The sequence below is a fragment of the Capra hircus genome, chromosome 16, assembly GCF_001704415.2.
Source record: "Capra hircus breed San Clemente chromosome 16, ASM170441v1, whole genome shotgun sequence".
Classification (NCBI taxonomy): domain Eukaryota; kingdom Metazoa; phylum Chordata; class Mammalia; order Artiodactyla; family Bovidae; genus Capra; species Capra hircus.
In genome coordinates, this window is record NC_030823.1 from 19,687,554 (window position 1) to 19,713,921 (window position 26,368).

Below are 26,368 nucleotides of genomic sequence, written 5' to 3' on the forward strand. Positions count from 1 at the left end.
TCTCGCCTTTTCTTTCTTCTCTTTATTCCTTTTTCTTCCCTCCTTTCTCCTGTTCTCATCATTCCTCTTCACCTTTAGGGAAAGTGATGGGTAAGAATGCCGTCTCAAGAGCCAGATTGCCTAGAATCAACATTTGACTCTGACACCAACCAACATGTGACCTTGGGCATATCACTACACTTACCTCTGTCTCAGTATCTTCCTCTGTCAAATGAGCATGCTTATTTACTCCATTGAGGTGTTGAAAGGAATTATGTATGAGTTAACTCAGTGGTATGTAAAACGGTTGGAATAGTGCTGGCACATGATGTATTAGTTTATTTAAGATATTATTGGGCTTCCCAGGTGGCGCTAATGGTAAAGAACCCACCTGCCATTGTAGGAGACACAAAAGATGCAGGTTTGATCCCTGAGTCTGGAAGATTCTTTGGAGGAGGACATGGCATCCTGCTCCAGTATTCTTGCCTGGAGAATCTCATGGACAGAGGAGCCTGGAGGGCTGTAGATCTTAGGGCCGCAAAGAGTCAGACACGACTGAAGCAACTTAGCATGCACAGGATATTATTGTTCTCTTTATTTCTTTTAACAGAGTTGTTCAGACATCTGGCTGTCTTTTACCCATAATCACCCCAGGCTTCAAGTTTCTAAGAGCATGCGGGCTCCTGTTGAGTCCTCAGCAGCTCCATCATCCTAAAATGGAGTAGATGTCCATACCCTGAAAGATATAGTCAGGGAGTTTGCAAGTGGCATTCTTCACAGAGATTCAGTGCAGCAGGTGGCATGCAGTCCCCTAGAGGAAGCAGCTCTGGAAGACAAAAGTTGGGTGTTAGGAATGACATTCTTTGGGACTTCCTGTTGGTTCAGTGGTTAAGACTCCGTGCTTCTAATGCAGAGGGCACAGGTTTGATTGCCGATTGGGGAGCTAGGATCCCACATATTGTGTGGCCAAAAAAAAAAGAATTATATCCATTATGTCTCTGGAGCCAAACTTTCTTTTCTCCTACTCCTAATTATCTAACATGTCACCACACAATTATGTCCAGTAAATTTTATTGCAAGGAGATGGAGGTTCTAACCTTGGCTTGGGAAGATCCCCTGGAGAAGAAAATGGCAACCCACTCCAGTATTCTTGCCTGGGAAATCCCTTGGACCAAGGAGCCTGGAGAGCTACAGTCCATGAGGGTCACAAAGAGTTGGACACGACTTAGTGACTAAACAACAACAGCATCAACAACAACAGTTGTCTTATCTCGATGCCTTTCTTGATCTGATAAAGTGGCTATTCTCTTGTGTATGTTTTACAGTTTATGCTTTACTTCTACTAACCCTTATACTGATTTGTATAATTTTTCACTACTATTTTCAACATCTGGGTCACTGACTTGATGCATAATTTTTGTTCTTCTCCCTGCTTTTGTAAATCCTTTTCAATTAGTCTGTCTAGATAACTCTACTTCCTGGTTATCTAGTAGACAGATAATCCTTCTGCTTGTTTCTTTAACTCTTTGTCACTGATGGTTTAATTGCCATTTTTTTTTCTCAGTCAACTTCATAGTATTTTTGAAGTATTCTTTTTTCCATTCTGTTTTTGTTCTAATTGTCTGAGTTTATTGGGCTTCTCTGGTGGCTCAGATGGTAAAGAATCCACCTGCAATGCAGAAGACCCAGGTTTGATCCCTGGGTCAGGAAGATCTCCTGGAGAAGGGAATGGCTACCCACTCCAGTATTCTTGCCTGGAGAATCCAATGGACAGAGGAGCCTGGTGAGCTACAGTCCATGGGGTCCCAAAGAGTCATACACGACTGACCGATTAACACTTTCATTTTCAATAAAATCTATATATTTAATCTAGCAATGAAAATGAAAAATAATCTTGAGAGAATTCTTGAGAGAATTTTTTAACAAGTGAAAAGTTAATGACTAGCAATTCTTTATTTATTCAGTAGACAGAGAGTGCTAAATTTTTGCCAGCCAATGTTACAGGAGAGAAATTACTCTGTGTTTCATAGTAATTTCCATAAGCAATAGGACCTTATCAAATGGGGATGGGGAGAGAATTGTAATGACTGAAAAATTAATATGGAGATCTGTCTTGAGTAAAACTTTTTCTTCCTTGTAAGTCAGTAAAATCTAAAGACTGAATTTCTTGTCTCTTTATGAGGCCTATGACCCTGCTCCCTGACTCCATAATTGAAGTAGACCTTCTCAGAACTCTATCTACAATAGGCAAAATGATGAATTCATTTTACTTAGAGGCAATTCATTTACCTTATGCAGTGAGTGAAATATGTGAGGATTTTAATCTTGCATGATATGTGTATTGGCATTTAAAAAAATAAATTCAAATAATTATGTTTAAAAATAATGACAAAATAGCACATTGCTTTCTAAATTTCCTTATAAATACCACTGGCAAATTAATTAGTTGCAAATAGATGATTATAAAAATAAAAAAAGTGAAGCTATTGAAAGCACGTGGTGTCTCAGAGAAAGGTTAATTTTTTAAACATAGCTCATTGTTTCTGAAATATTTTCTTTATTTAGCATTTTGTACTAAGTAGCTTCAGTCATGTCCGACTCTTTGCGACTCCATGGACTGTAGGCCACTAAGCTTCACTGTCCGTGGGATTCTCCAGGCAAGAATGCTGGAGTGAGTTGCCATTTCCTTCTCCAATTTAGCATTTTAATTTCATTTAAAACAACATTTGAATTATGATTATCCTTTTGGAATAAGTTAAAAATTAAGTTTAACAGGTTGATTTGCTTTATAATTATATTAGTTACTAATGAAATGCTTAAAAAAATTTGTTTTTAGTGTTGTGGATGTATTTCGAACAAAGGAGAATGATGCAGCAGTTAAAATTCAGAGCTGGTTTCGAGGATGTCAAGTTCGAGCATATATCAGGTATATTGATTTTTCCATGGAAACCTCAGATATACCATAAAAATATACTCCTTACAAAATGTAATTTATTCATGTAGTTCTCATTGCAAATATTTTTTTTTACTTGTAATGAAGTTAATAACTTATATGATGTCCTTTAAAGACATAGCTCTTTTTGCTCCTTGTTTCTTATGTATCAAAATACTAAATGATGTTGACCATATCGCTGGAAAATTCTCAATGTTTTAAGTATACTTGATCAGATTATTTTCTGCAGGTTCCATAGGATGTGACAAATGACTGAACCTGTATTTTTATAGCAATGAATTTATTGACTGGTAGGAAAGAAAAACAGAGCAAAATGAAACAAAACAGAGACTATTCCAATCCTCTCCAACATGTTGGTAAATAAAGACAAATGGTGCCAAAATGATACCATTCTGAGTACAGAGAGACCAAAGTTGATCCCTATCTTAACTCTTTCCACTTGTTCTTCAGTGCTCAAATTTCCTTCAGTTTCTCATCAGTTCTGAAAAATATTGCCCTTGGTGAGGTGGAGAAAGAATATGACTAGTCCATTATAAGTCAGCTGGTGAGCTAGGGGTTATACTGTAGTCTTTCTTATATTAACTAGTAGGAGCCAGACATGGAAGTAAAAGGAGGAAGATGAAGTTTCTCTTTTGGCCACTATGCCAAATAGGAACATGACAGCAGAGTATTTTTTAATTCAACAGACTAAAATGACATTACTTGGGATAGACTGAGGAACATGAGTATGAAAAAGGAAAGTGTTTCTTGACTTCAGGAATTATTTCAAAGTACTTGTAGTGATTCACATCAATATTGCCTGGCTTATTTCTCAACATGTCACTATGGCCTGTGTTATAGTCTTTCATTATATTCTTCTTCTTAATTTACTTTGATTTATTTTTTTAAGTAATTTACTCAATTAGTTTCATAGTGATGCACAATTTTTATAGATTATATTCCATCCTGGTGGCTCAGAAGGTGAAGAATCCACCTTCAATGTGGGAAAGTTGCATTCGATCCCTGGGTTGGGAAGATCCCCTAGAGGAGGGCACGGCATCCCATTCCAGTATTCTTGCTGGAGAATCCCCTTGGACAAAGGAGCCTGGCAGGGTTCGCAGAGTCACACACAACTGAGCAACTAAGCACAGCACGTGGTTATAAAACATTGAGTATATTCCCTGTGCTGTAGTATATCTCTGTAGCTTATCCATTTTATACATAGTATTCCCTCTTAATTCCCTACCTCTGTCTATTTCCCCCCTTCCCTCTCCCCACTGATTAGTTCATTCTCTATGTCTGAAATTCTTCTTTTGCTTTTATTTTTAACTTTCGCTAGCTTGTTTTACTTTTTAGATTCTATGTATAAGTGATAATATATAGTATTAGGCTTTCTCTGTCTTACTAATTTCCCTAAGCATAATACTCTCCAGTTCCAGCCATGTTGTTGGAAATGGCAAAATTTCATTCTTTTTTATAGCTGAGCAATATTGTAGTGTGTGTGTGTTTGTATGTAAAATATATAGTATCTTCTCTATCCATTCATCTTTTGATGAACACATAAGTTGCTTCCATATCTTGGTAATTGCAAGTAATACTGCTATGAATATTAGGGTGCATTTATCTTTTAAAATTAGTGTTGTTGTTTTCTTCAGATATATACGCGGGGATGGATTGCTGGATCATATGGTAGTTATATTTTTAGTTTTTTCGAGAAACTCCATACTGTCTTTAAAAGTACGCATAAACTTGTCTTTGAATTTGATTTCTTGAATATGTGGAAAGGAATGTTCTAGGCAGAAATTGAAAATATATCATTGTTTCAATGAAAGCATACTAATAAGCATATTTTCTACCTAGGTATTTACACAGAGTAGCAACAATTATTCAGAAACAATGGAGAGGTTACTTAGGCAGACAACAATATCAAGCAATTGTGAAGGTAAATATTCTGAAATTTATATATGTTAGCATTTGGATTATATAATTTATTGTAATTTATTCACACTGGTCACATTTATAGTAGTTTTAGAGTTACTGATAATATTTGTAGGAGAACAAAATTGAGCTTAATTTTTAGAATGAGACTTCTGAGAAGACGTTCCTGATTTTTCTGTGAAAAATTGATGACTAACTTCTTTGTACCCAAACTATATCAGATATTTTATTTTTGTTAAAGTACTCTTTATAGCATATGTATTTGTATGTACTTATTTGTTAAAGATCCTTTCCATTTTCTAGATGGTGAGGTTTTTCAGAGTAAGCATTCTAGCTTGTTCATTTTTAGTCCACCAACATTTAGACTAATCTCTGGCTCACCAAACAGTTAGTAAACATTGGTTAAAGTGCCCCAAATTAATTCTGCAAAGGAAAAATGTAAAGCAGTTTCTCTCTGTGCTCCTTATCGTTCCCTTTGATTGACTCTTGGGAGATTTTGAAGATTTACCTTAATAAACATAGCATAACACAATCATCTATACCCACCAATAGACTTGCAGAAGTATGAGATAACATGTCAACTTACACTTCAGTTCAGAGATTTTAGAAATTAGGAAAAATAATTTTTTTATATAAAATGAGGAGGTTTCTAATCATTCTCCTCCTTCACTAATTTTCCGATTTGTTATGCTTTCCACTATAATAGTTTAAATTTTTTCTTAATTTATTCTTTATTAGAGGCATTTAAATGAAGTTAGAAGAAAGACGCTGGCACAATTTTTTACAAGTATTGGATCTCTCTCACAGCTAGGTTTAAAATCACTGTGATGTTTTTATAGAGTAGATCTGATGTCCGTACTGGGGAACCTATTTTAGTGATAGATTCTCTAAATACTATAATTCTCTTAAGTTCCAGTTTAATACTATATATTCCCAGTTAATTAATATATGTCACTTCAGATTTTAAGAATCCACTAATACCAAGGAAAATTTTATTCTTTTTATTTACCTGGTTGAATAGCTCACTTACATGTCTGCAACAAAAAAAAGGATATCTCATTAATGTCGTGAATTGTTAGCCTGGGTTTTCTTGTCTAGAACACTAATCTCTTACATCATTTAAGGCTACTTACAAAGTGATTTTTAAATTTTGAAATAATTTCACATTTATAGAAATGTTGCAAAAATAGGACAAGGAATTTTCCTATAGTCTTAATTTCTCCTATATCCTTAATTTCTCCTATCATCTCCTAAGAATTATTCTTAATTCTCCTATATTCTTATATTCAAGTGTACAAATATACTATATAATTTTCTTTTACCTCTCTATTTGTATTTTTGTGTTTTTTTCCACTGCTGTTTTGAATCATTTAAACAAAGTTATAGAAAGTGCCCCTTACCTCTCAATTCATCAGTGGATATTTTCTACATAACCATATTAAAATGATCAAAATCAGGAAACTGACATCTGTACAAATCAATTGTCTGTTCTTTAGATTCTATTCATATTTCACTGATTGTCCTAATGATTTAACTTATAGCAAACACATCTTTTCCAGGGAATAAACCAGTGTCTCACATTGTATTTAGTTGTTGTTTCTCCATAGTTACCTTTAATGTGTTTGGTCTATCTATGCTTTTCATGACCTTTATTCTTGAAGAGTATAGAATAATTATTTTTTATATTATTCCTCAGTTTTGGTTTATGTTTCTTCATTGTTAGTGAGGTTATACATTTTATATTACAATACATGTCAATACATCATATTAGGAACCATATGATGTCAGTTTGTCTCATGGCAGTTGATGCTAAATTTGATAATTTAAGGTAGTCTCTCTCACACTTATAGATTTGCTATTTTTGTCTTAAGAGGCAGTGTTTTAAGACTGGGTATATATCTTCTTCATCACCAAAATTTTTTATTCTAGATTTACCATGTCATTATGATTCGTACTAGAGTAAGAATTATTAAATTTGTCAAATAGTGATTTTCCTAACCTTGTCATTTCTTCCACATTTTCTTGTTGGCATTTTCGTATAAGAAAGAGACTTTTTCCTCTTTATTCATTCATTCATTTGTTTGTAACAATTTTAACTCATGAGTTCCTATTTTGTTTAATGGATTATAATAAATTATCACTAATTGGTTTGCTGCTCAAATTTTTCCAGATTTGGTGAGTCAGAGCGCCTGCAAATCAATTTTTAATAGAGTCAGGTTACTTAAACAGAATGATCAAAAATTAAGTTGTTTTCTATGGAATGATGAGCGCCTTTAGCCTCATTATTTATTATCATTCATCATGAGATCTATGTCTTTGTGTAGACAAGGCTGTAGCGTATACTTATACGTATGGCATTCCTTGAACATTACCGACTTAATTTTCATGCTGCTATTTCTACTCACAAGTCACCATCCAGATGGTTATGAATGATTGACATCTCCTTTTAATCAAGCATATGAAAATGTATACATTTCAGTGACTGTTGTCAAAATATTCAACTTTGGAATCTATATTTGTTCTAATGATATTGGAGTTGCTGAAAAAAATATCTTTAAAAGTTCAAGTAATGAGCCACCCAAGAAAATTTGTCTTGTTACTTTAGGGTCTCGACTGAATCACAAAGAATGTCACTCAGCATGATCACCAAGTTATTCTCCAGATTTGGATCTAATTATCTGTGGGTTCTTGAAAAAAAATGGAAATTTTCCTCAGTTAAATTGGTTCTTGATGGTTTTTAAATCTGTTAACCTGTACGGTGTTTTTGAACATATCTATTTTACTTATTTACCTGTTTTTGCCATTGTGTGCACAGTACCTAACATAAATATCTCAGTAAATAACATAATCTGATCTTGGCATATAATTACTAAATGAGATTAAAATAGCTACCATTTACTGGCTGACTAGTGAGAGTGAAATATTGTACTAAGCATTTTATATACTTAAGAATGCTCAAACTACCGCACAATTGCACTCATCTCACATGCTAGTAAAGTAATGCTCAAAATTCTCCAAGCCAGGCTTCAGCAATACGTGAACCGTGAACTCCCTGATGTTCAAGCTGGTTTTAGAAAAGGCAGAGGAACCAGAGATCAAACTGCCAACATCTGCTGGATCATCAAAAAAGCAAGAGAGTTTCAGAAAAACATCTATTTCTGCTTTATTGACTATGCCAAAGCCTTTGACTGTGTGGATCACGATACACTGTGGAAAATTCTGAAAGAGATGGAAATACCAGACCACCTGACCTGTCTCTTGAGAAACCTATATGCAGGTCAGGAAGCAACAGTTAGAACTGGACATGGAACAACAGGCTGGTTCCAAATAGGAAAAGGAGTACGTCAAGGCTATATATTGTCAACCTGCTGATTTAACTTCTATGCAGAGTACATCATGAGAAACGCTGGACTGGAAGAAACACAAGCTGCAATCAAGATTGCCGGGAGAAATATCAATCACCTCAGATATGCAGATGATACCACCCTTATGACAGAAATTGAAGAAGAACTGAAAAGCCTGTTGATGAAAGTGAAAGAGGAGAGTGAAAATGTTGGCTTAAAGCTCAACATTCAGAAAATGAAGATCATGGCATCTGGTCCCATCACTTCATGGCAAATAGATGGGAAAACAGTGGAAACAGTGTCAGACGTTATTTTGGGGGGCTCCAAAATCACTGCAGATGGTGACTGCAGCCATGAAATTAAAAGACGCTTACTCCTTGGAAGAAAAGTTATGACCAACCTAGATAGCATATTGAAAAGCAGAGACATTACTTTGCCAACTAAGGTCCGTCTAGTCAAGGCTATGGTTTTTCCAGTAGTCATGTATGGATGTGAGAGTTGGACTGTGAAGAAGGCTGAGTGCCGAAGGATTGATGCTTTTGAACTGTGGTGTTGGAGAAGACTCTTGAGAGTCCCTCGGACTGCAAGGAGATCCAACCAGTCCATTCTGATGGAGATCAGCCCTGGGATTTCTTTGGAAGGAATGATGCTAAAGCTGAAAGTCCAGGACTTTGGCCACCTCATGCGAAGAGTTGACTCATTGGAAAAGACTCTGATGCTGGGAGGGATTGGGGACAGGAGCAGAAGGGGACAAGAGAGGATGAGATGGCTGGATGGCATCACTGACTCGATGGACGTGAGTCTGAGTGAACTCTAGGAGTTGGTGATGGACAGGGAGGCCTGGCGTGCTGTGATTCATGGGGTCGCAAAGAGTTGGACACAACTGAGGGACTGAACTGAACGTGTACCTCAACTAAGGGCTCCCCAGGTGGCTCAGTGGTGAAGAATCCACCTGCCAAGCAGGAGACATGGGTTCAATCCCTGGGTCAGAAAAATCCCTGGGAAAGGAAATGTGAATCCACTCCAGTATTCTTGCCTAGAAAATCCCACGGAAGAGGCGCCTAGCATGCTACAGTCCATGGGGTCCCAAGAGTCAGACATGACTTAGCAATTAAACAACAACAATACCAACTAAAGTCTATGCCAGTCCTGTGAATAATATCACCATTTTATAGTTTTAGGCCCAGAGATGGTTTCTTCCCCAAGGATACATAGTTAGAGGTAAGTGGAGAAAAGTTCAAACCCAATTTGATTTGCTTCCAAAACCCTTACCTGAAGAGGTAGGTAGGCAGTTCAGTCTCAATCATTATTGAAGATTTCCCTTCTCGGGTTTATACAGAGGTCCTGTGAGACTTAAGTAGTGCCACCAGAGCAGAAATCCTCACCTTTGTCCAATCTTCATTCATAAGATATCTATTGTCCAGGCTTATGTATTCAGTCCTTCAGGATTCATCCTTCGAGGACTCCATGACAATTCCGCCACGTAAAGGGAAAGGGAATTTTTGCCAGAGCTGGTATCTTCCCTGGTGTTCAGAATCCCGTTTCCTCCATAGATGCCACCAAGTTTATCCCTAGAGTTTTAGCCACATCCCAGACTTCCCTGGTGGCTCAGATGGTAAAGAATCTGCCTGCTGTGCTGAAGACCCACATTTGACACCTGGATCGGGAAGATCTCCTGGAGAAGGGGATGGCACCCCACCCCAGGGTTCTTGCCTGGAGAATCCCATGGACAGAGGAGCCTGGCGGGCTACAGTCCATGGGGTTGCAGAGTCAGACATGACCGAATGACTAACAATTTCTTTCACTTTTTCAGGAGCAAAGGAATGCCAAATGTTGTATTATTACAAGAAGTTAATGCCCCACTCTTTCCCAGGCATGTGGAATATTTTCTTCATTATTTCTCTTTTTCTGTCCATGTTTCTCCCATTAATGTTCCCCACCCCATCACTATGATTTCTCAGAGCTCAGGTTTTAGGGGAGCAAAGCTGGGGATGGACAGTCACATATGAACTGACTGAAGCAAAAATGCATAAAAGGACCTGCTACTCTTGTGAGTTGGGAGTGGGGCATGAATTATGGATAGTGTTTGAATCTATGTTAATTATCCTGTCACGCACATTAGTATACATTGTCACACATATAGTCCTATATCAGCTATCTTTAAACCACCATTTCTAAATTTATTCTGCATAATTTTTTTTGCCTAACAGCTGCATACAATAATACTAATAATGCCATATACTATATATTAGGTTATAAAATGAATGCTATAACTAGTGATTTTAAAACTTTTGTAATAGAACTCCCCCTTAACTAAAATTTAGCAAACTTTTTAATCCCCGTATGCTAAAAACAGGTGCAAACAGTACAGCTATTTTGGAAACTGGAAGCAGAATTGGTTGGTCTCTTTCCTTGTGGCCTCTGTTGTCATCTGAGCCAGGAGGGCATGATCTGAAAGACACTGATTTTAATTTGCTTTTCTAAGGAAGGATCACAGGAAAATGATATTAATTGCCTGGAGGAGAAGAGAACCGAGTACTTCAGGACTAAGCATAAGAAATAGACTTTTTACTGTAAACCCTTTGGTAGGTTTTGAATTTTAAACAATGTGAATATATTATCTATTAAATACAGAAAATTAATTAAAAAGGCAAGTCAATTTAAAAGGTACTCCCCCACCAAACACACACAGGCAGATAATAAGCACTCAGGTAGGAAGTTAATGTTATCTCTGAAGGTCAAAGTGGTGAGATTTATGCTGAACCTCTGGGGATCAGGAAACTATAGGTTGGGGAGAGGCAAGGATATTTCAATTAGGAACCACGTGAATGAAGGTTTGAAACTGGGACTGTGCATGGTGTAACAGGAAATGGTGAGGATGTCGATATAGGTGGCGGGAGAGAGGTTGAGGACTAGCAGAACATTGGTAGGAGCTGAATGTGACTTTTATCAAATAATTTCCTATACTTTTAAGGGCCTTTCTTGTTTAAAAACGTTTTACACTCATTGCTTCATATTTTCCAGTAATAGTCTGTCAAGTAGAAAATGCAGGTGTTCTATCTTCTTTTTATAGATAAAGACATGGAGACTCAAGGAGTTTAAAAGATGGGACTAAAGTTCCCAGTTTTTGATCCCTGTATATCCATATGCTGCTGCTGCTACTGCTGCTAAGTCGCTTCAGTCGTGTCCGACTCTGTGCGACCCCATAGACGGCAGCCCACCGGGGACTGAGAATCCCCATCCCTGGGATTCTCCAGGCAAGAACACTGGAGTGGGTTGCCATTTCCTTCTCCAATGCATGAAAGTTAAAAGTGAAAGTGAAGTCGCTCAGTCGTGTCCGACTCTTCGCGACCCCATGGACTGCAGCCCACCAGGCTCCTCCACCCATGGGATTTTACAAGCAAGAGTACTGGAGTGGGGTGCCATTGCCTATGCTACCTACCTTCTAGAAATCTTTTTCTGGAGGTCCCTGAGGCACTCCAAAGTTATTCCTCCTTCTGTATACCTTTATTCAAGTAAATGGCACAGCCATTCAGCCAGAAATCCAATCTCATTCTCGACTCTTCGCCACACTCTTTTCCCCACCTTCTGTCTCCTTTCAGTCATCAACTGCTTGGCATTGTCCCTCAGAAAAGTCTCTTGATTCCGACCTAAACTAGGAATCAAGAGTAATTTTACTCCCATGCCTACAGTCCTCATCGTAGAACACTGTAAAATTCACACTCTTTGACATGACATGGTGGATTTTCATTGTCTCATGATCCCTTCTTATTTACCCTTACTTCTTGCTACATCTGTACAAATATACTCTATTCACTACTATATATAAAAGAGATAACTAATAAGAACCTGCTGTATAGCACAGAGAACTCTACTTTAATACTCTCTAATGACCTATTTATGGGAAAAACAATCTAAACAAAGAGTGGATATATGGGTATGCATACCTGATGCACCTTGCCGCACACCTAAAACTAACATAACATTGTAAATAAACCATTTGCCGTTGCTAAGTTATGCTGTGCCCTACAGGCTTCTTGCAAATGCTATTTACTTTGCCTGGATGCCCTTCTTCACTCTGACTGCTTCCTATTGGTCTGAATGCCTACTCATGCCTCAGGACTTTACTGAAAGATTATCCTTCCCTGATCTCCTGAGGTTGAGCGTGGAATGGTAGGAGGTGTGCCTTCCTCAGGCTTTGCTCCTGTAGGTGTTCGTGTCACTGTGATCTGGTTGTTTACTGACGTCTCTCATTTGACTGGGACCTCCTGAGAGGCAATGACTGTTCTAGTTATTATATCTCAAACGATCACAGTAAATGTTATATAGAAAGCCTGCAGAATCTTTTGCTAACTGGATAAAGTAATTACTCATAGGGACATAAGTTGGAGACCTCACTATGGCCAACACAGCAGGTGGGTAGTATTCATGTGTGCCAAAAATTCTTCCCTATCCCCTTCCTTGTAAAGGAGTGATTCCTCCCCATTGCATTGGTTTTGGGCTAAGCCATGTGTTGTGGACCATAGCCACAGGGAAGCTTAGCCCACAGGTAATGTGAGTGAGAAATAAGCATTTTGTTTTATAAGCTACTGAAATGGCTGCATTCTTTCTTTTTTTTCTCAGCAAAGCTGATTAATGATTGTAATGACAACAAAAGCATGGATGTTGATAAGAAAACATTCTGAGTTGGACATTCAGTGAAGCTTTTACAAAATGAAATTCTGAGATTTTGAGTCTCTGATGATGTTAGGACACCTCCATGTGGTGGTATCTTGTAAGGCGACTTTGCTATCTCTCAGCAGAGTGGCTGGCACATTATAATTAGCACTGAACAAATGCTTATTAAAGAGAACTTTTAGCTGAAGAGTCAGAACTGGAGATAAAGGTTTTAGAGCCATCAGTATAAGATGGCAGGATTTTCTACCTGATGGAAAAGTATCTGAACAGTAGAGCAGAGGGCCAAGAATTGAGGCTTATGGAATGCATTAGTAGGATTTAGGTAGAGGAAGGGAATTATAGGTAGATAATAAACAGAAAAGCAGAGACACAATATCACAGGAACCAAAGGAGAAACCTGTTAGAAATCTTGGAGTTATCAACAGTCTCACATGTGGCAAAGGTCAAACGGAAAGTAAATTGTGGAAAGTCAGAAATCCTAGGATCTCTATTTTAGATGGGTTTTGTATTTTTAGACAGAACCTTAAAATTCTCCCTTAAAATTCTACTATACCAAAATATTTCCATCCAGCTTTTAAATAATTTTCAAAGGAACACCAGCTGACTTATCCAGTCCTGAAGTGTTATGCATTCTCCACTATCATTCCCTCACTGACCCGACATAACAGAACCGTTTCAATTTTCCTTTGTGATTTGATTCCTTTTTCCTTCCTGGATGACAGCTTATTTTGTTTATTTTAATTTTCAATCTCCATTTCAGGTCTTCCTGCTGACTTTTATAATGCTTTATCTGGCCGCATAACCCAAATTTGTCCATCTGGAGAACTGAGGACTATTGATTCATAACCTTGAAAATCTTCCCTGTTGATAAGGATGTGCTCTGACTCTTCTTTTCCGTTAACAGTGGATTTCCAGTCACCCGGTGTGTGTGCTCAGGCCTGCTGGATTCCTGCTGTGGCTTCCCTGCAGCCTGCTCATCCCACTGGGTACTCGACTGGTCCTACTGTTTTGGTGCCCTTCTTGTTTTCAACTGCATAACGTTCTAAGTAGCCCGTCTTTACCACTCCTTGTTTTGTTTCATAAATGGTGACATGAATACAGTCATTTCTGTAGATGATAGTACCAGAATAATGTTGAAATATATCATCTGTCTCTTTTGGAAAACTAGCACTTTGAGTGTTATCTGAGTGAATTCACCAATATAACCTATACAGGACAACTGTATACATCTTGTTATCCTTTTCAATTTCCTCTTACCATTCCTGCTAAGTCACTTCAGTTGTGTTCAACTGTTTGCAGCTCTGTAGACTGTAGCCTTCCAGGCTCCTCTGTCCATGGGATTCTTAGGCAAGTGTAATGGAGTAGGATGCCGTGTCCCCCTCCAGGGGATCTTCCTGACCCAGGGATCGAACCCGCATGTCTTATGTCTCCTGCATTGAGCAGGTGGGTTCTTTACCACTAGTGCCACCTATAGGAAGCCCACCCATATTCTGCCATTACATAGTTTATATTGTGTTTAATATCAAGTATACACTCTGAAAGCAGCTATCCTAATATACATGAGTAATTCTATATACATTGTCATGAGATAAATATATGTGTGTATATATATATATATAAAACTATAGATTTAAACAGCTCAATGTTATGTTTTTAAATTGAGCTCATTCAGTAAATAACATATATGGCCACCATATTAACAGAACTTGATTATAACTTTTTGTTAAAGTAATATTACTAACCTATGATAGAACCATTTAATTTATAAAAATAACTTCATTAAAAAATAGATTATCTTCCAAATTATAAAAATAATGTTATTGCCCAAACGCTCACAATCCGTATATACTTCTTATCATTTTACTGTTCTTCTTACGAAGTTTTTGTATTTGATTAATATTTAGAAAAGTAAAAATAGAAAAATTCTGTTAGCTTTAAATGGAACAAAGGATATCATCTACTGTCGACTCTCATTATGTGATGTCATGATAAATACCAGCAGGTTTGTTTTTTAATAGATAGTAAAAATGCATAAAATTTTGGTCATTATTTTTAAAACTGGTGAGATTGACATGGTTGCTTGTACAGATATTTTATTTCTTTTCATTAGATGAATGAAAGTACCATATATAGCCTAACTCATTTTACAAATCTGGGCTTTCAAGTCAGTTATACATTAAGGCAACATTTATCTCTCTTTAATGTTAGAGCAGAAAGCTGAAACATAATCTATTTTTCCCCCTCAGGATCTGGCATTTTAAATATGAAAGACCGGATAACTTAAGACTCTGACTTCCTAATATTAATTTAAAACTTTACTAACATTTTCATTATAATTATATGAATATAAGTTTAGTTTACTTGCTTTTAAAGATATATTAACTTTGAGAAGCAATATAATTGGCTTTTAATTTTTTGTGTGTGGTGGAAGAAGAAAGGTTATTTTAACAATCAGCTGTTGATAATAACCGTATTGCTATCAGTGGCCAGTGAACAAGGAAAAGCATATGCACAAAATACTCACGATTATTTGATAATAAATCATTTTAATGATCATACTCAAAATTATAAAATGAGGATGGCGCTGATGTGGAAAATAACAAAGGCACAGGCTCCCCAGATCTGTTATCCATATGTGCATGGCTTCTCAAATTTCCAGTGTCATCTCTTTGCTGCAGATAGTCCCACTGTATTGCCTGGCCTAGCAAATAAAGCCGGTTGATCTGGTCAGGTTTATGTAGATGCATTATTCAAATTGAGGCTTCTCGGGTACTCAGTGGTAAAGAACCAGCCTGCCAGTGCTGGAGACGCAGAAGATGTGGGTTTGATCCCTGAGTCAGGAAGATCGCCTGGAGGAGGAAATGACAACCCACTCCAGTATTCTTGGCTGGGAAATCCCATGGACAGAGGAGCCTTGTGGGCTACAGCCCATGGGGTCACAAAAGAGTCGGACACAACAGAACATACAAACACACACATATACACACACATCACTTAAATTTATTATAAATATGCATTACTTTCTGTTTTTGAAAATGATCGAGCATTTGAAACTCAGATTTTCCTGGCCTCCAACCTAAAGGCTCAACAGTAACAGAAAAGATGGTTTAATTTATGGTATGTTTATGTAGCAAAATATCAATATAGCTGTTGTATATAAAAATATGTGAAAAAGAAACTTGAAACTGAGGAAGAGGAAGTACCTGTCCTAGGTCTGTCTAAACTAGATGGAAAAAACCTTTATTAGAAATTAAGGCATCGGGGATTTAAGGAGGAGAATTTGCTGAGTTTAAGACTTAAGAGGTGGAACATATCTAGTTCCCAGAGTCTGGAACATGGCTATGAAAGTAAGTGGACAGCATTGGGACTGAGAAAGAGGGGCAGTTGTGAGAACAAGTATTTGTGTGTGTTGTGGATACATGGATTTGAAAAGTCTCAAGGTAACAGCTGGAGTTGTAAAGAGTAAGATCTTTTGCTTGGTTTATTGGAGCAGGGCAGGGAGGCGACATGGAGGAAAGGAAGCGTGTACCCAAGGAGGATTGACAACTCCAAAAATGGAGGGAAAACAACAAATGTAATAAGTTTGAGAGTTAACAGAGATTTTTTTGTTTGTTTTTTCTTTGGGTTTTTGTTGTGGTTGTGGTTTTTCCAGGAGTACTTCCTCCTGGTCTGAACAGCTTTGCAGGTAGGTATCCACTGGAGCTGAGAGAATGCCAGCTGCTTCTTGGAGTAGGGGAGAAAAGGTGGTTTCTCCTGTAAATGCTTGCAAGAAAAACAGAGAATTTGATCAGTTAGAAAAGAATGATAAGATGTTTCAGGCAAAGGGAGTAGTGTGAGTGTGGAAGTGAAGAAAAGATAATAATTTTATCAGATTGAGGTTTCAAGGAGTGGCCTGGTGAGAGATGGGCTTCCCTGTGGCTCAGTGGTAAATATCTGCCCACCAGTGCAGGAGACCTGGGTACCATCCCTGAGTCAAGAAGATCCCCTGGAGGAGGACATGGCAACCCCCTCAAGTATTCTTGCCTGGAGAGTCCCAAGGACAGAGGAGCCTGGAGGGCTCCATGGGGTTGCAAAGAGTCAGACATGACTTAGCGACTACAAAACGACAATGGTGAGAGATAATTGGAGAACAAAATTGGGACCTGATATGATGAGTTTTGAATATCACTTACCTGTAAGAGAGTGTTTCTCATTTATCCCCACCCTCACTCCACGCTGTAATTCACCTGATAGAAAAAAAAGAAACTCAAATACGAAATATGCTCCCATCAATATCACAGATCCATTCCCATCAAATAGTAGCCCTGTCTGAAAGGTCCACATGGATATTAAGCACTCAGAAAATTGCTTTTAAAGGAAAACGACTTCCAGAAAAAATTTTAGAAGCCTTGTAAAAATTGAGCTAGGTGACATAACAAAGCCAATATAGTGAACAAGTGGTTAATTCAGTGTTCAAATGCTGTGTTTCATCTCAAGCATCTGGGCTAAAAATTGAGAATAAATGTAACATCAATCTGGGCTTCATATAAGAATGATAATTTAGAATCAAAGTACTTTTCTACCTTTTAAATATAAAATTAGTTAAACTTTAGGTAAGTAAAGTCATTCAGTCGTGTCCGACTCTTTGTGACCCCGTGGACTGCAGCCCACCAGGCTCCTCAGTCCATGGGATTCTCCAGGCAAGCATACAGGAGTGGGTTGCCATTTCCTTCTCCAGGGGATCTTCCCGACCCAGGGATCGAACCCGGGTCTCCCGCATTGGAGGCAGACGCTTTAACCTCTGAGCCACCAGTTAAACTTTAGGTTCAAACATTTCTCTCTTCTTCATTCGGAATAAAATTTAACTTCTTATACCTTTTTGAATTTTAAGTAAGTACGTGTTAGTCGCTCAGTCATGCCTGACTCTTTGTGACCCCATGGACTGCAGCCCACCAGGCTCCTCTGTCCATGAGATTTTTCCAGGCAAGGATACTGGAATGGGTTGCCGTTTCTTTCTCCAGGGGATATTCCCAAACCAGGGATTGAACCTGGGTCTCCTGCACTGCAGGCAGATTCTTTACCGACTGAGCTACAAGGGAAGCCTCTTTGGAATTTTACTTGTAGTTAAATTATATACTTTGAGCCACAAAATGTATAACCGTGACAATCCCTTTCCTAATGACCATCAGCTTTGCGCCTTAAATACTTTATCTCATTTTATTCTTCACAACAACTCCGTGAAGTAGGTGATGTATCATTTTATGAGGATAGAAATCGAGACTGGGAGACTTCAAGTACCATGTTCAAGCTACCCAGCGGGTAAGAGCAAGGTTAGGAATTGAACTCAGGGCTGTGGCTTGAAAGCTCCCTGCTGCTAACTGAAGAAGAGCATGAAAAAAGATAAATAATATCATTTCTGAACCCAACTTTTTCAAACATAAAGCTTCCAATGTGTTTCTTTTGTATAAAAATATTTAATGGCTATATTTGCCCTGTGGAAATGCTATATTTAAGTAAATATTTTAAATTCACCTCAAACACCAGGAATTATGCCATGCCTGCTATAAGGAAGAAAGAGAATTTAAAATGAAGGAACATCATTGTGTTCATTTGTAAATAACATATTGCAGCCAACTGTTTCCTAATTGCTCAGACTGTTGATAAATAATCCAGCCCTGCTGCTCTCCACAGACAATTTGCTTTGGATCAGATCAGGCAATTCAAACAATACTAATTACAGTGAAACCCTTTTATATGAATTCCTGTTTGTTGCAGGGGAGAAAACCCCTATATGAAAGGGTAGGACACTTACCTCTGATTTTTGCTGAAACCTCACAACTATTATCCAGGCTCAAGTTCTATTATTCTGATCAGTATTGATTAAATAAAAATGGATGAAGCTATATTTTGTGTGGAAAAATAAATGTATTTCAATGTTTATTGTACTGTCATGAATTATGTTAATTATATCTTTTTAATGGAAAGAACAGATGTGAAAGTTTTATTTAAAGCAATATTTTCATTGAAATAAGCTCTGTTGCTAAATATTTACTGTCACAGAGATTTGTATATGAATAGATAAATGTGTCTGTACCAGAAAGAAACCAAGGCTTTAGGAAGTCTTCATTATATCAGGGGATTTGCTATAACATGATATCATTGTATTTATGATTTTATGGTGTTAAAATGAATATTAAATAAAAGAAAATTCCCAAGGATTACTCAGGAGGCAGCTAAGTACATAACATTTTGTACAGATGGTTGGAAGGCACAATTTTGTTCCATCACTGCATCCATATCCTTGAACGATTTCGACTGAAGACAGCATTTCTTTGAATTTTTCATTAAACCAGACGTCTTGAAATATGAATTCCTTTTATGTTTCTGTGAGTTTTGGCTAAAAGAACCCCAGTGAATAAATCATACAATACTACGTGTCACCAGCACTTGTGAATATTTCTGCTTTGTTATTCTATTCTCAGTAGAGCACCATTGATTATCAAACTCAGCGGAGAGCATTTTATGATCATATATCTCCATTAGCTCCTAGTTTGACTACCATAGATTTTTCTGGTTAAGCCTGCATTATGTATTAGGAAGCCTATCTCTTCAATACAAAGTTTGATTTCATTTTTCTAAGCCTAGGACTCTTAGTATGTATTATGTATAAAGATTCTTATGTTTTATATGTAAAAATAGGCTGCATTGTCTTTGTGTAAAACTAAAATATATGCTATCTTTTTTTTTCTTGATTCACAGTTAGCATATTACACTATGAAGATGAATCTCTACAATGCAATGGCTGTCAGGGTAAATATTTCTTCACTTGTTAAACAAATGAAAAGTCAATTGTGCCCTGAATTCGCTTTTAATAAAATGAGCAAACCAGAATAATGCAAATTTGATTGATATGCTAATGGTAAAGAGAGAAAAGAGTACATAGTTAAAAAGTTAGTTATACTAAATAGTCTTGGCAGTATTAAAAATTAGAGTAAAATGTAAAACACTTAATTATCAATGCTTATGTTTTAGAATGTTAAATATCTCTGAGCCATGACTAGAGAAAGACTGTAAATATTAATGAAGCAATGTATTAGTTTCCATATGTCATATAGAATATTGTGATAAATAGACAAGCATGCTTCTGGAATGTAAGGTTCCTGCCCAATACAAATCAATTAGAAATTATTCATATGATTTCACAGTAATAAAGTCAGTTTCCAGCTTAGACGTTTTATTTCTGTCATTTCTGTGTTCATTTTTATGTGTTACTTGCCTAATAAGAAGCTGAATTTTGTGATTATGAAGCTTCCTTGGTTTCTGTACAGATTTGGGGAAGAGCCACAGCAAAAGTATTATTTCTTTTGTATCAGACAGTATGATAATAGTTTAGTTGTGAAGCTGTTATAAATGGGGAAATTACTTAGGTGAATTTCATTAATGTCCTTAAAACCCATGTTTTAATTTTACCTTCTCATATTCTCTTTCATTGATCTATTAATTCTTGTTTCTACTCATAATGGATTTTATTTTGGGTGAAGCAAGATCTGCAAATTCTCTCTGAAAGTCCTGTATTGTACTAAGGCAGTTAAATTTGCATTATTTTGATGACTTATACTGCTTTGGGAAAGGGCTTTCTATTGCAAGTGTGACTGTATGGGAGCCCAGCCCAGGGGCGATCTCCAATATCTGTCTACCTCTCTGTGTTTCCGTAGTTTAAGGGGGAAAAAAAGAAGAGGAAAAAGTAGATTTTGTTGTTGTTGCTTCTCCTGAGCCAGAAGAGAAACTCTAGGTGCACAGGGCTATATTTACCTCTCTTAGAAATACAGTAATGGTTTTCCTCTTTTAACAGGAATGCTTGAGTCTGGGAATTTAGGAGAGCCTAATTCTCTGTACAGTTTTGCTAAAGGCTTAACTTCTGAGCTTAAAATAATGTTAGATTGTTTTTTTCTTTTTTATGCACCTTTGTTAGATACGCCTATAAAGTAAAAAGCAATAGATAACAGAGAATCTAAAGCAAATGATGATGGGAGGCTCAAAGGTTCCCAGAGACAGAGGCACAGGAGTCAGGGCTAGAAAAACACATTCTTGTGTTTATTATTTAGCCCCAAATTTTGTATTGAATTCACATCTGACTGGAATCGGTAAGATTCCTTTTACCTTGACTAGGCATGTCTAGGGCCTCCCAGGCAGTCAGTAGTAAAGAATCTGCCAGAAATGCAGAAGACGCAGATTCAGTCCCTGGGTCAGGAAGATCCCCTGGAGAAGGAAATGGCAATCCACTCCAGTATTCTTGCCTGGGAAATGCCATGGACAGAAGAATCCGGCAGGCTACAGTCCATGGGGTCACAAGAGAATCCGACACAACTGAGCAACTAAACAACAACAGCAGCAACAGGCATGTCTAAGAAACCCACACCAGTCCAAAGCACGCAGAAGGCAGCGTTCTGAGTCATTCTGTCCCCCTGCTGGTTTAACGTCTATGCAGAGCACATCATGAGAAACGCTGGGCTGGAGAAAGCACAAGCTGGAATCAAGATTGCCGGGAGAAATATCAATAACCTCAGATATGCAGATGACACCTCCTTTATGGCAGAAAGTGAAGAGGAGCTAAAAAGCCTCTTGATGAAAGTGAAAGAGGAGAGTGAAAATGTTGGCTTAAAGCTCAACATTAAGAAAACGAAGATCATGGCATCCGGTCCCATCACTTCATGGGAAATAGATGGGGAAACAGTAGAAACACTGTCAGACTTTATTTTTTGGGCTCCAAAATCACTGCAGATGGTGACTGCAGCCAGGAAATTAAAAGACGCTTACTCCTTGGAAGAAAAGTTATGACCAATCTAGATAGTAATTCAAAAGCAGAGACATTGCTTTGCCGATTACGTCTAGTCAAGGCTATGGTTTTTCCTGGGGTCATATATGGATGTGAGAGTTGGACTGTGGAGAAGGCTGAGCACCGAAGAATTGATGCTTTTGAACTGTGGTGTTGGAGAAGACTCTTGAGAGTCCCTTGGACTGCAAGGAGATCCAAAATTCTGAAGGAGATCGTCTCTGGGATTTCTTTGGAAGGAATGATACTAAAGCCGAAGCTCCAGTACTTTGGCCACCTGATGCGAAGAGTTGACTCATTGGAACAGACTGATGCTGGGAGGGATTGGGGGCAGGAGGAGAAGGGGACGACCGAGGATGAGATGGCTGGATGGCATCATGGACTCGATGGACATGAGTCTGAGTGAACTCCGGGAGATGATAATGGACAGGGAGGCCTGGAGTGCTGCAATACATGGGGTCACAAAGAGTCGGACACGACTGAGCGACTGAACTGAACTGAACTGAACACCAGATGGTCAACACCGAAATCAGATTGATTATATTCCTTGCAGCCAAAGATGGAGAAGCTCTATACAAAAAACAAGACCGGGAGCTGACTGTGGCTCAGATCATGAACTCCTTATTGCCAAATTCAGACTTAAATTGAAGAAAGTAGGGAAAACCACTAGACCATTCAGGTATGACCTAAATCAAATCCCTTATGATTATACAGTGGAAGTGAGAAGTAGATTTAAGGGACTAGATCTGATAGATAGAATGCCTGATGAACTATGGACGGAGGTTCCTGACACTGTACAGGAGACAGGGATTAAGACCATCCCCATGGAAAAGAACTGCAAAAAGGCAAAATGGCTGTCTGGGGAGGCCTTACAAATAGCTGTGAAAAGAAGAGAAGCAAAAAGCAAAGGAGAAAAGGAAAGATATAAGCATCTGAATGCAGAGTTCCAAAGAATAGCAAGAAGAGATAAGAAAGCCTTCCTCAGTGATCAATGCAAAGAAATAGAGGAAAAGAACAGAATGGGAAAGACTAGAGATTTCTTCAAGAAAATTAGAGATACCAAGGGAACATTTCATGCAAAGATGGGCTCGATAAGGGCCGGAAATGGTATGGACCTAAGTGAAGCAGAAGATATTAAGAAGAGGCGGCACGAATACACAGAAGAACTGTACAAAAAAGACCTTCACAACCAAGATAATCACGATGGTGTGATCATTCACCTAGAGCCAGACATCCTGGACTGTGAAGTCAAGTGAGCCTTAGAAAGCATCACTACGAACAAAGCTAGTGGAGCTGATGGAATTCCAGTGGAACTATTTCAAATCCTAAAAGATGATGCTGTGAAAGTGCTGCACTCAATATGCCAGCAAATTTGGAAAACTCAGCAGTGGCCACAGGACTAGGAAAGGTCAGTTTTCATACCAATCCCAAAGAAAGGCAATGCCAAAGAATGCTCAAACTACCACACAATTGCACTCATCTCACATGCTAGTAAAGTAATGCTCAAAATTCTCCAAACCAGGCTTTGGCAATATGTGAACCGTGAAATTCCAGATGTTCAAGCTGGTTTTAGAAAAGGCAGAAGAACCAGAGATCAAATTGCCAACATCCACTGGATCATGGAAAAACCAAGAGAGTTCCAGAAAAACGTATATTTCTGCTTTACTGACTATGCCAAAGCCTTTGACAGTGTGGATCACAACCAACTGTGGACAATTCTAAAAGATATGGGAATACCAGACCACCTGACCTGCCTCTTGAGAAACCTGTATGCAGGTCAGGAAGCAACAGTTAGAACTGGACATGGAACAACAGACTGGTTCCAAATAGGAAAAGGAGTACGTCAAGGCTATATATTGTGACCCTGCTGATTTAACTTCTATGTAGGGTACATCATGAGAAACACTGGGCTGGAAGAAGCACAAGCTGCAATCAAGATTGCAGGGAGAAATATCAATAACCTCAGACATGCAGATGACACCACCCTTATGGCAGAAAGTGAAGAGGAACTGAAAAGCCTCTTATGAAAGTGAAAGAGGAGGGTGAAAATGTCGGCTTAAAGCTCAACATTCAGAAAATGAAGATCATGGCATCTGGTCCCATCACTTCATGGGAAATAGATAGGGAAACAATGGAAACAGTGTCAGACTTTATTTTGGGGGGCTCCAAGTCACTATAGATGATGATTGAAGCCATGAAATTAAAAGATTCTTACCCCTTGGAAGGAAAGTTATGACCAACCTAGATAGCATATTCAAAAGCAGAGACATTACTTTGCCAACAAAGGTCCATCTAGTCAAGGCTGTGGTTTTTCCAGTGGTCATGTATGGATGTGAGAGTTGGACTGTGAAGAAGGCTGAGCACAGAAGAATTGATGTTTTTGAACAGTGGTGTTGGAGAAGACTCTTGAGAGTCCCTTGGACTTCAAGGAGATCCAACCAGTCCATTCTGAAGGAGATCAGTCCTGGGTGTTCTTTGGAAGGACTGATGCTAAAGCTGAAACTCCAGTACTTTGGCTACCTCATGAGAAGAGTTGACTCATTGGAAAAGTCTCTGATGCTGGGAGGGACTAGGGGCAGGAGGAGAAGGGAACGACAGAGGATGAGATGGCTGGATGGCATCACTGACTCGATGGACGTGAGTTTGGGTGAACTCCGGGAGTTGGTGATGGACAGGGAGGCCTGGCGTGCTGCGATTCATGGGGTCGCAAAGAGTCAGACACGACTGAGCTACTGAACTGAACTGAACTGAACATCATACTAAAATCTGTATTTCCTAATGTTACCAAACCAAACTTGGGTCCACTTGCCCCCAGATAGTGAAGCTAATCTACTGACACCAGGTTGTGGTAAAGGAAGGTACAGTGTTTACTGCAGGAACCAAGCAAGGAGTCCAGGCAGCTAGTGCTTAAAAGGCCCAAACTTCCTGAAGGCTTTCAGGGAAAGGTTTTTAAGGACAGTGTGAGGGTGGGGAATTATGGGGAGGATGGTCAGCTCATGGACATTCTTCTGCCTGGACATTCTTCTGGTTATTGGTGAGGTAATTGGGAGTCAAGAAAACTTTCCAGGTCCAGCGGGTCTGTGGGTCTGGGGTCTCCATGCTTGTGGGCAGTATACAGTTCACTTTTTCCACCTGGTGGGGGTTTCAGCATCTGCAAAACAGCCAAGGGCACGGCTTGGAATATTAGCTATAATCCTAGAGGAGGAGCTAAAGTTCTTTGACTTTGTTTAGTGGCTAAACAATTATTATTAATATCTTACTTGACCATTGACCATTTTCCTTTCTTTCTGCATTTTCTCACTTCTCTGATTAAATGTACTCTTTCAAAATTCAGGGACGGCCTAGAAAACTAGAGTTTTTCTATAAATAAGAGGCAGTTGGTGGACATGGGGTGAGGTTCTTTTCCATGAAGGCCCCATAGTATCCTGTTCAGTTACTCCTGATAGCATTCATTGCCCAGTCTCACCTTTTCTTTGATTAATATCAGTGGAAGATATTGAACTGTGCCTTGTTCCTGTGATCTTAGAAAACAGCAAACTTGAATGCACCTGCCCCCCTGCCCCCCAACTCTTGTGTTTCAGAAGCAGCTTACTGCAAAAAAAAAAAACAAAACCAAAAAAAAAAAACACCCTTTCCCACATGACTTAGATAAGAGGTACAGATGCTCCCTTGTTCACTCATAACAAAGCCAGACACAGTCCCCAAATTGCTCCTTCACCTCACAACTGATTAGCTGAACTGTTTGTCCCCAGTGATCAACTGGAAAAAAACAGGTTCATTAACCAAGCTGTGGGTAAGCTTCTCCCGTTCTCCCAGGGCCCTTGACTAAAGTCAGCACATGGAGTCTCATTAGTTCCTCCTCGTAAAAATGGGCTTTGGGGTAAAGCATTCTCTGATCTGCTATCTGATTATGCCACCCTTTCATTTCCACTTGCCCATATCAGGTTCTTCCCAGCCATGTTCACACCTTCTTATAAAAGAAAAACTCTTTTTGCCTAATTTCCGCCATGCTTGCAATTGTTATGGCCAAAGAGTCTCCGTGTCTCAATAGTCCACCTCCATCTCCTGCAGGAGTCATTCACCCCCAGTTTCTTGCAGTAATTCTTTCAAGTCAAGTCTCTCCTGGCTATGTCCAGATTTTCTTTTTTTTTTTTTTGACACATTCCAGGAGATAAGAGTAAAGGTGGGAATGCAGTGATCATTAAGTGAAAGGAAGGAAAACTTGAGCATTACGTAGAGGGTGAAATGATCCACTGAAGACACTGAGGAATTCTTGCGAGGCTCTGCAGAGTGTGTAAATACTACTGTGGGAAATCTGAAATAGAAACTCCTCTCTGCAAAGACGTTCAAAGACTTCCTTCAGAGATTTGGATGAGTCAATTTGGTAACTTGGTAACGAGGAATCAGGACTAAGGCTCACTTGCATAGAGGCTGGTGTGACTGCCTAACAAAGATTTATTTTTAGCATGAGACGATCACATGGCCAGAACTGAACTTATTTGTAAGTGGACATGGGCACATCTATTTGTAAGTGGATTTCTTTGCAAGACAGTGCTCGGAAAATTTTGCTCTCTGTGGGAGTGAGAGGCTAAAGAGACCAACGTGTGGTCCACGTACCTTCTATGTTGTACACATCCGAAGCTTACAACCCTAACTGGATACCAGCAGCTGAAGTTTTACTTCTAA

General features: G+C 38.6%; 1 protein-coding gene across 1 annotated transcript in view; it reads left to right on the plus strand.

Annotated features, from left to right (window-relative positions):
* Positions 218-26,368, plus strand: part of SPATA17 (spermatogenesis associated 17) — a 203,092-nt gene continuing 176,941 nt past the window's right edge. The window contains exons 1-4 of the mRNA XM_018059937.1: positions 218-273; positions 2,816-2,905; positions 4,772-4,853; positions 19,609-19,659. Of these exons, the coding sequence (XP_017915426.1) occupies positions 218-273; positions 2,816-2,905; positions 4,772-4,853; positions 19,609-19,659 (279 nt within the window). The remainder of the gene's footprint in view (positions 274-2,815; positions 2,906-4,771; positions 4,854-19,608; positions 19,660-26,368) is intronic.